The sequence below is a fragment of the Sinocyclocheilus anshuiensis genome, unplaced genomic scaffold, assembly GCF_001515605.1.
Source record: "Sinocyclocheilus anshuiensis isolate Anshui unplaced genomic scaffold, SAMN03320099.WGS_v1.1 scaffold49, whole genome shotgun sequence".
In the NCBI taxonomy this organism is placed as follows: Eukaryota; Metazoa; Chordata; class Actinopteri; order Cypriniformes; family Cyprinidae; genus Sinocyclocheilus; species Sinocyclocheilus anshuiensis.
In genome coordinates this window covers 184,821-196,044 of record NW_015539863.1, presented here as the reverse complement: position 1 = coordinate 196,044, position 11,224 = coordinate 184,821, and the positions used below count along the sequence as shown (strand labels likewise).

The 11,224-nt window shown below is 38.8% G+C and overlaps 1 protein-coding gene across 1 annotated transcript; it reads right to left on the bottom strand.

Moving 5' to 3' along the window:
* Positions 1-8,523: 8,523 nt before the first annotated feature.
* Positions 8,524-10,139, bottom strand: LOC107684959 (uncharacterized). The gene is made up of 3 exons (XM_016481354.1): positions 9,935-10,139; positions 8,601-9,634; positions 8,524-8,535 (listed from the first exon to the last, which is right to left on the bottom strand). The coding sequence occupies exons 1-3, from the start codon at positions 10,137-10,139 to the stop codon at positions 8,524-8,526; spliced, it is 1,251 nt and encodes a 416-aa protein (XP_016336840.1).
* Between the last annotated feature and the right edge of the window lie 1,085 nt (positions 10,140-11,224).

The following is an 11,224-nucleotide window of genomic DNA, read 5'->3' as shown; positions in this document are numbered from 1 at the left end:
CTGGAATCGATGGATGCGTGAGGAAAAAACGGCCTCTTCCATTCCTTCTCAATCTTTATATGAAAAACAGGAAGAAATGAAGGCTCACCTGAGCTGTAGGGTTATGGCCAGAAGAATAACGTTCATCGAGATATTTCGCGACGTCACTTTCTTCACCCGCTTCACGGCAAGTAAAGTCTCGCCGTGGCGCGATGTATAATTTCCAAAAACTCATCATACGCAGGGCAGGAGGATTGGGAAGGCTCAGCCTCAGCTTCTTTGCCCTCCACAGACATTTCCTGCTTTTGCTGGGCTGATCCCAGCAGAGCACTGGCCCCTGAATCAGATAATGTTAATGAAATAACATCATCCTCCAGCGGCTCACTCTCGTGCACAGCCGACGATCGCGAAAGGGAAACCCCTCTTTAAACTCATCGGCCAGATCCACCTGCGATCCCCACAAGCTCATTTCCTTCCGTGCCTCAGCAGCGGCGGGTCCTGAATCACGGGAAGCAGATGGCTGCCCTTCTTTCCTCGAAAAGAGAGACAAGCGAGAGCAGAGCTTTCCCCTTGGAAAAAGCGCTCGGAGTGCACGCCGATTGGCCCTTCGGAGGCATCGCGTGCGTGCTCTTCGCCCAAACAAATAACGCATAGATCGTGTGTGTCATCAGATGTTAAACAACGTCAACACAAATGCACACATCCTTAAACGCTTTGCTAGTGCTCGCCATAATGAGATGAAAAGATATCGCTCTTACCACAAAAATGCACGCTTCAAACAAAACAGTCAATGAAGACGAAGAAGAGAATGACGTGTGCTCCCGGTGCCTATTTATACTGTAGTCGCACCGGTAGTGACGTCATGGCTGTCGCCGGCCAACGAGTTGGTGTTTTTTCAATGTATGCTTCAGACACGGGTCACGACGAGGCGTTTCCCCCCATAGCGACCCCTAGAGGACGCAGTTCGAAGTTCCCATGAAAGGGAATCACTGTTGTTAACTGAAATAAAGATGTAATTATATGTATGTATGTATGTATGTATGTAATTAAAAAATGCCTTTACAAAGAGAACATCCACCAAGCACTATCAAATAGCCAACAAATACATTTTCTTAAAAATCAGTATCAGTCCCCCAAGCCCTATTTAAAAAAAAAAAAAAAAAAAACTTCAACACAAGCAGTTTCTATACAGAGGTGTCTTACTCAAAATAGCAAAGTGGTCAAATTTAAATTTTAAAGATTTACTTGAGCTCTCTCATTCACACTGGCAACATCTGAAACATATAATTAATTTGACATTGCTGTGAATTTCAGTGCCTTCATCCTCAACTTTGTTCGGCACGCTGAAGCTACTGAAGCAAAGCTCAGCACACTGAGCAAAATTGAAGCTATATGTAGAAATGATGGAACCGTCCACAAGCAAATAAACTGGTACTATACATCAAGCACAGAAACCAGGAGAAAAAGGTGACCTCGTTTTAGAGCTGCATGAAAATCCTAAACACCATGGTGAACAAATTAGCTTAGCGAGGTGGACATATTAAAGCAGTTTCACACAACCATATCAACTCTTTGACAGAACCTGGTACCAAAGCAGCCAGGATGAATATGCAACTTACTGCCGCTTACAAGAATCCATAAACAGCTTATGAAGATACCGACTGAGCGCTGGACACTCTGAAAAGTTTGCACAACTTGACAACTTGAGGATAACTCGCATTAGCTGTTACACTGGCTTCCAAAAGACATGAGAACAGATTTATTTGGAGGTGCATAACAAACATATCTGTTTGCCTGCTTATCGACAGTTGACGAAAATCCCTGCTCGCATTGCTGAACATCATCTGTCACTTAATTAATGTGCAATGATTAACAGATATAATGGAGAACAGGAATAATTTAATAAAATATGAGCAGCCAGATGACCTTCTGCATAGCCCCAAATTGTGGAACATAGAAAGTGGTTACCAACATGTAATAACAAACTAATCACAAAGGCATCAGCTGGCAAGGAGATTTGGAGGCTCAGGGGATGTATGGCACAGATTTTCAGGTTAATAATCACTTGTTTGTGTGTATGTTAATGAACTCAACAGGGTTTACACCAATAAATGCCTTCAAGCCCCCATGGCACTCCCTAGTTAGAGTCACAGCCTGGCGCCCTTCATGAATATACAGTATACGACTCTAAAAATGAACCCTCTTCGCATTTCACTAATTAAACAGGGGAGAGAAAACAGTAAACAAAGCTCTCTGACCCTGTTATCTTTGAGGGGAAAGGGGAAAAAGAGGCTTTGAGGGAAAGGGTGGAAAAGGCTAGAGCCTCTGTGGAAATCTGAGAATGCTTTCAATTGGCTGTTCTTGTTCAGTGCAAACCCTGGAGTACTTTGGGACTTTGGGACAGTGCCCTCTGTGTTCTCATAGCTGCATACATCAGCATTGTTGGTGATTGTGTTTGGGCTCTGACTTGATTTGATAATGGTTTATTTTGATGACTTTGTATATGAAAAAATAACATAAATTGTGGTACGTGTTTATTTTACCCAGCCATGAATATATTGTATAACTGCTGAGGTCTTTGAAGGCTGATTGGTCAAGTGGCATTCCAAGAGTGCTGATATAAAAGTCTAACAGCACAGTTTCACTGTTTGTATCGCTCCAATTGTCTGTGTTTGCATTCCAGACAGAATGTCAGTCTGTACATTATTGTCTGTGTCCAGAACTACAAACTCTCTGAGTAGGTGCTTCATTTGAATCATTAATTCACGATAATTAAAAAAGTATATTATATATTGTATGAATGTGTAGTTCTACATGCTATGGATATGCTACATACATAATGTGACTAGTATCAGTTGGGTTGCTTCAGTGCCATTCACAAATGCTCTCCCACTGCCTTAAGGGATAGTAAAGTATCCATCATATCTTTCATATGTCATCCGGGTACAGTACATTTTGCTTGCCTTTTAATAAACACTATGACCTCCACATCCCACTCTTTTCACATATAGTTTTTCGTCTACTTAGTAGGGAAATATGCAATTTAAAATGCATCCAGTGACTCTTTCTACATCTTTACACTAGTAGGTGGCAGTATTCGTGATTATTTCAACTGATTCGTTCAAACACATTAATTAATTCAGGAACTAAATAAGTGGCTCCCCACGTCTGCATATGGCTACCCCCATACTATATAGTAGGTGAAAAAACAATATGTGTAATCAGTGAATTGTGAACTGCATGTCAAAGGTCCCCTCAGTACACGTTGCATTCCAGGGGGTGGAAATAGTGTTTCCCCCTTGGAAGGGTTTCCAGTACACACCCTGCATGCTTGTCCATAATGACACTGTGTGAAATGAGTAACATGATCGAATCCACAGTGTTCATAAAGGAGGATGTGTAAAAAAAGATTACTCATTCTGAAGTGTGCATCTGATCTGATGAACACTTTGGGACTATTTTAAGATGGCACCCTAAGCCCTCCTCACACTTTGTCCACACTTTGGTCCTGTCCCAAATCACGTGGTCTTCCTCTGACTCCACACTTTGGTGATGTAATGCCGCTTTGACTGTGTGGTAGAAGTCTGCGGTGGAGCTCAGCAGAAGTGTGCATCAAGGGCACATAGCGGACGCAAATGAGGCATTCGCTCGTGAACAACCTACTAAACCAAAAGTGACAAATAAGATACCCTACCATCTTGTGGACTTAGGGATGCATTAGCCATTGTAAGACCACAAGTGCACAAGTATGTAATTTGGTACAGAGCTGTGAATGGAAGCGACGCAACTGACACCGAAAGTTGTGTGACAGTGACAACAACAACATGGGCGATGCAATTACTGTCTGTTTTACTGACTGAGAAACCACATGATTTGGTGAAGAGGGGTCTGAACGAATGCAAATCGATTCAGATCGTTATGCAAACCTGTTTGGACCACAGCTGTGTGTTGATGCTGCAATTTGCAGTGGTTCTGCTGATGTTTGGCACTAACAGCATACATTAACTAAATTTTACAAACCATTTTACAAACCTTTCTGATAACAGATTTATTATCATTTTAACGGAAACACACGCTGATAAAGCCTTACCAGACGCGCGTTCATTCCTCTCCACGGCGCCACTGAATGTTCTTCACCATATATAACTTGTAATATGATTATCATAGATTGATATAATCCAAGACGCGTGTGCAGTATCCTGTTATATATATGACTTGACTTTTTTGTGAAAAATATATAAAATACACATTCTTCGTAAAAATTATTCGCAATGGTTAGGCGGAAAATCGTGTGTGGGACAAATACATTTCTAAGCTTAATTTTACTGCTTTATGAATATAAAAACCAAAAAGAATGGTATTCTCTGTAAAGAAGACACTCCAAGCTTTCAAATGAACCCATATATGGGCTGATACCATATAAGGAAGGCTATGTAAATGAAGCATAAACATTTTTAACGCGATTTTCCGCAGAGTTGGTTTTAAAGCACAACATTATATGGACATTTAATATTGTCACGAATCCTGTCCATGGACTTCCGTTCGATCGCCACCAGAGGTCACCCTTCCGTTACATTGACTCTCATACTACACAGACTGCTACACATCACCCTGGACTACATTTCCCATGCTCCATTGCACTAATCACAAGCTCACCTGAAACCAATCACACACAGCTGCTACCAACAACACACACTATATAAATCAGTCTCACACCACCATTCAATGCCTAGTATTGTTTAGCGCTTATCGCCACGTCAGTGATAGCAACGTTATGGAGCCATTTCTGAGTTTTGTCTGGTTCCTAGTTCCTAGCTCTAGTCTAGTCACGTCTAGTTTTGTGCCTGATTGCCTGTTTCCTGATTTCCTGCCTGTCTTGGATTCTTTTTTTGCCTAGCTCTCTGGACATTGTTTACCTATCTCAGACCCACGTTAGCCTTTGGATTACTCTTCGTCTTGCCTCTTCCATTACTGTTTGCTGTGTATCGACCCATGCCTGTTTCATGACCACGCCTTTAAATAAAAGCATGCAGATGGATCCGCACGTCTCTGTCGCCCTGTAACAGATATGGTGTTTTGTTATTCCTGTTTGATAAATTTAGTGTGCCACCATTTATACTGATTCTGCTACTAGACAGAGTAGAACAGTTTCAGATAAACTGGCCATCATTGCTTCATAAAACTTCAGCATCACATCCACAAAGGACAAATTGTTCTTTTGAGATTCTCTATAATTTAATATCCCATTACACTGCTCTCACCCTCACAATCCCACTCCTCCTCCACTGCCTGTTAAGCTGCTACCGGAGTCAAACTGACTTCTTTAAAATCTATTAAATTATGATGTGTCATAAAACTAATTCTCTCCAGAGAGCATGAATCACATGACCCATCCCTTTGTACGCCCCACCTTTGACATTTTGTGTGTGTGTCTTATTAAAATTGATTAATATCAGTCTCCATTCCTTAAATTATTGTCCTGGTTCTTCAGCTTCCATCTGCAATCAGTTTAACAACCAAGAGAAAGTTTGAAGCAGGACAGAGAGAGATGAGGGGAGAACAATTAGTTATTTTGCTGTTATTTTTTAATCCCACCGAAAACTACCACAAACAGTGATCAGTTAATATGCATATAGTAGTTAGTGTGAGGTCACAGGTGATTTTATGGGCCAGCTTTTCTTTCACTTATTCAGCAGGAAGCAGTCTGTTAATTTTTAATCCTAACATTTATTATTAAACCAATTCACATGAAAAATTCAGAAGCTAATCGTATTAAACAGGATTGAATGATGAGAGTTTTTATTTTACTTTAATGGCATGTTCTTTAGTTTGCTTGTTTTTATATTATGTTGGCCTTTGTGGAAAGTATTCAAAAAATGATTGTCAAAGCACATGAGAAAATCACAAGTTACAAACTTTGGAGAGTAAATAAAACGCTTAACATTTTTTTCAGATGTTTAAATCTATCCAATTAGTGAGGTCTTAAGTTAGGTATATACAGTACGCTGTAAAAAAAATTTCTGTAAAAAAACGGTAATGTGCTGGCAGCAGAGTCGCCAGCAATCTACTGTAATTCTACAGTTTTACAGTAAAATACTGGCAGCAGAGTCGCCAGCAATCTACTGTAATTCTACAGTATTCATACTGTGAATTATTTAACAGCTTTTTTCTGTCAAAAATTAAATGCAGTACATTTCTGTGATTATTTCAATTTACAACATCATTATGGTTACTTTAAATTCATTCTTTATTGTACAAAGGCATACAATAATGGATAGAAATAATTAGATTGAAGATTCATTACTTATTTAATCTATTTCAAATATTTTTTAGATTTATTTTAAATCTAATGTTATTTTATGCCTGTGTAAAGAGTGAATTTAAAGTAACCAACGATGTTGTAATTAGATTTACGGTAGAACATTATTGTTCTGTGGGCTACACACATCTACTTAAAATACATTATATTGAAAGATCTAAAAAAAACAAGCAAACACTTAAAAGATATAAATCAAAATAAAGTTTTATTTAAAAGAGCAGTAAATGTTTAACAAGATTTCCAAACCAAAAAAAAAGGTAAAAAACTTGACAACCTGAGATTAAACACATTAAACATTTTAGCATTTAACATTTTTTGAACATTTTGAACATTTTTGGATCTGCACTACTAAGAACATGCAACAAATTTAGTGAAACATTTTAGTGAAAAACATTTTAGTGTAAAAACATTTGTTCAGGGTTGTTTCCACACTTTTTTTTAAACGTTTCAGTGAGGAGGCATGTGTACCTTTTAAAAGAGTCCTAGTCCTAGGTGAATGACTTTGTCATTTTACACCCACTTCACCATAACGACCTGGCTGCATGTTGTCTCCTATTCCAATTGGAAGGTATTCCAACTGGTACCTCTGTAAAACATCAGAAAACAAAATATTTTATCAAAATAACTCTAGAATTGTCAGTGTAGAGTACAACCCAGATAACAAGGAGATGGCTGATAGTGTTGACTAACAAAGCGCCTCCTGCATGTCTCAAGTCAACTAATTTTTCCATAACACTGCTACTTCCATAACAACTATTTTTTAACACGTTTCTTCTGTTCAGATTCACTGAATGGTCCATGTTTATATTACAGCACAAAATTATTCCTAAGATGTTACCTTTTGTATAGATGGTAATGAAACTGAATAACTAACACCCGGACAAATGTTCAACTACAATGGAATCAACTGTGGTTGGTCTATTTGATTTGATAGCATTTCATTTTTTAGATTTTCATTCCTTTACACTCCTGCAACATTTTTTAAAGGTTGTATTGCTTTTGTTTGTTTTTTTAGCACACTTTTACTTTTTTAAATGAACTTTGTGGTTTAATGTGGCAACATCAGTCTGTCAAAACAACACAGACAGAAACAAGAGGAGAGCTCACTGACCTATATGAAGTCCCACTGAAAGTCGATTAGGTTCTTCAATAGTGTGGAGACATGTGCATTCACTGTGGATAATTTTTTCTGGACAATCGCCCCTGTCCTCTTCGAGGTAACCTTTCCCTGGGTGGCCTTTGTGCCTTTTTCGGGATTGATGCCAATGAAGCGCCTGAAATTACAATAGTCAGAGACTGAATGAAAAACTATAAGGAACACCTTGTAAACTTAAAAGGGTAGTTTGGGTTTTGCACATTATGTTAATAACTAGTACTGACATCATGAGGTCTTTTGTCAAATTTTGCTGCCTGTTTTTTTTATATCTTGGAAGTAATTTACTTGTTAAACATTACAAGTGTAGTACTATGCACAGGAGACAGTTCACATATTATGCCTCTATTCAAGCTTATATGCAGTGTGATTTGAAAATCAGCTCCACTGCAGTAATAATCTAGCATAATTTAAAAAAAAAAAATCAAGATGCAGTGAGATCAGACAAAGGCATCAAGCAGCTCATGTATTTCATTTGTATTGTTCTTTGAATGTTTTTGTTGTGTTGTGGCTTGCAAAGTTTTTGTTATCTGACCCCATGTTCTGCTACTCATTTTTGCCCAGCAATTACCTAACTGAAAGGGAGATTTTTGATTTTTGGTTCAACTTTAATGTTATGAAGCGACAAGAATACTTTTTGTGCGCAAAAACAAAACAAAAAGAACGAGTTTATTCAACAATCTCTTCTCTTCCCTGTCAGTCTCCTATGCTGTTGATGTTGTAAACACAGTTCAGCGCTTCCAGGTTCAACGTCAGAACGTTGGCTCATTATTAATGATTAACATTATTATAATTAACATTATCATAACATTAAAGTTGAACCACTGCAGTCACGTGGACTATTTTAACAATGTCTTTACTAACTTTCTGAGCCTTGAAAAGTGCAATGACATTGCTGCCTATGTGTGGTTCAGATACCTCTCGGATTTAATCAAAAATATCTGAATTTGTGTTGCGAAGATAAATGGACGTCTTACGGGTTTGGAATGACATGAGGGTGAGTAATTAATAGAAATTGTATTTTTGGGTGAACTAACCTTTTAAAGAGCAAAATAAACAAAACGGGCAATTATCAGAAAACCTGCTATGAATAAATAGACACGGCATTCAGAATTTGAAAGACAGGGAAGAAAGAAAACATAAACTTACATCTGTAAAAAGGACCAGCCCTGTTAGTTTCTCTCCAAAATGTGCCATGAGCAGCTGAACAACACGAAGTGCCATCTCATCATCTTCACTTTTAGAGAGGACATCCTTGATATCTTGATTGATAGGCTTTTGTGTGAAGTATTGTGTGATGGCTGTTCCACATTCCTCCATACTGAGTTCCAAGCTACGAAGCACAGTGATGTCTGTAAGCAACTCAAAATGAGCATATATGAACTTTCGAGTGAAAAGAAAGGGCCATTTGCTTCGCAAATCTTCAACGTCAGGTGGTGGAAGGGCATTAATATCACGGCGTTGTAGACAGAATGTGTGCTCCATTCGATTTTTGACCTCTGCTCTTTCAGCTCCACCTGCACCTTCCTGACTGTAAATCTCCACCAGTTTTTGGCAGCTCTGTTCCAGTGTCTCGTCAGTTTCTTCTGGAGGGAGGTCTGGCTGAAATCTTGTACAATCATAACTGTCGCTTGGCCCCCTCTTGGAACTGCTTCTAGAGGCTCTGTGACGTGTAAAGTTTGCCTCACGGTTCACATTCTCGATGTGGTTTTTCACTTGAATCAAAAGTGATGTATAACCTCCACCTAAAAGTGACCCATCTGCCCCCATATCAGCAAAACTCTTCGGGTACTGCCTGATGATATTTCGAATCACAGAGAGACACTGTGAGCGAGTTGGGTTGGCCTCATACCTCCTCATTTCATCAACAAGTACTCGCACCATCTGGCGTCGCTCCATTGGTTTCGGTCTTTTGCGATCCACAATTGCAGATCTTATTTCCTGTGGCATTTTTTCCCATGGAACCTGGAAGGTTTCTGGCCATGTTTTGATTGTTTGAGATGTGGAGGAGCTGTTGCTTGGATCACTGTTTCTTGTCTGTCTTGACAATATTTCGGTGGATGGCAGATGTGATGAACTACAATGACTTGGAGTGCCTGATGAAGCCTCTGAAACTGATGAAGTAGTACTCAGTGGTGAAGAGGGTGGAATAACTTGCAGATCCAATGTGATGGTCTCTGTCTCTAAACAAAATAAAAAAAAAATAAAACACATATCAGTGTCAATGCAGTGACATTTACATGGCATGTCTCTAATAGAAAATGATTGTCTAATATCAAGTACTGACTTGATCCATAATAAACACAAACAAATGAGATCAAATATAAGAGGATGCATCTTATGAAAAATGTTTGTGATGAATCCACAAAATAAACTTGGTATGGTTTTGTTGTTACACACGTCTTTTAGTATCAGAATGTTTATGGTTAAATTATTGAAGTTCTCTGTGCTTACCATATTTTAGGATGTTATTCATTTATTACCTTGTTTAAACGCATCCATGAGTTTTCGGAGCTGAATGACGGGTAACAGATCAGCAATATCTTCCTTCTGTACATATCTTAGATCTTCTTTTGACTCCAAGCCAGAACTCTGAAGTTTAGAAATTATCTGTAACTGAGTCTCTTCTGAGAGATTTGGCAAGGTCTTGTGGATGATCCCCTTGATTTCTTCACTCAAATTAGTCATTATTCTGGAGTAAAGGGAAAGAATGGTGAAGAATTATCACTGGTGTGCCATGGACAGAGTACTCAGGTAAGGGGTAGTAATCAAGCAGATTCTCCTGATTAACACAACTGTAGCTTTTCTGCATCAGTGTAAATCTATAGACACCCATGTCAGGATAACGCATACCATGATATTTTTCAGCAATAAAATATACTGTTAAATCCTTGTGAATGAGAATCACTTTGATTTTTCCAATTACCAATCCCTCATCCTCATCATTGATCACAATGAACATGTTTTTCTTGTATTTAGTACCCTTCACAGCCACTTGATGTGCTATTAGAGTGTTTACAGCCTCAAAATTATGTTGTGCAACTGCCTCTCTGATGTCATCATTGTAATCTCCTGAGAAAAATGGTGTGCCCTTTTCCACTAAAACAGCTGGAGGGAAGAACTTTCCAGCACTCAAAAAGGCCTGTAGAAATTGATGTCTCTCTGCAAGAGTAGAGCATGGATTCTTAAAGTTTCGCAATTTTCTCAAACATTGTTTAAAATATGTATATTTGCTCTCGAATCTTAAAGTCCATAGACGAATAAGTGGCCCAAACTGGACAATGAGCTCTGGGTAATGACTGACATAATGATGTTTGGGCTTCAGTGGGTGATTAGGAAAGGTTTGCTTTCGGCAATGCAAATATTCATCGATAATAACTCTTAGGTAGGCTATTTGACCAGTTGAAATGGCTGGTGCACAAATGAGCTCCACAATTTCTCTAAGTTGTAATACCAACTGCCATATTTCATTGTCACCTGGATTTTCTATTTTGTCTCCAATCAAGACAGGCAACATTCTGAGCAAACACCAATTTTGCACAGCATGCCCTCCAAGTTTTCCACCCTCTGGACTGACCTCACAGGGTTTGTCATTAGCATCCTTACCAAGATACTTGAACTGATTTATTCGCCGATTCAACAAGAGATAGCTGAACTGTTTATCCACCTTAACAAAGTGGCTAATGTACAATGCCAGATCAGAGGATACAATACCCTCAAAAAGATCATGGCCAAGACAAGGAGGTAACCCTGGCTGACATACATGGATTTAT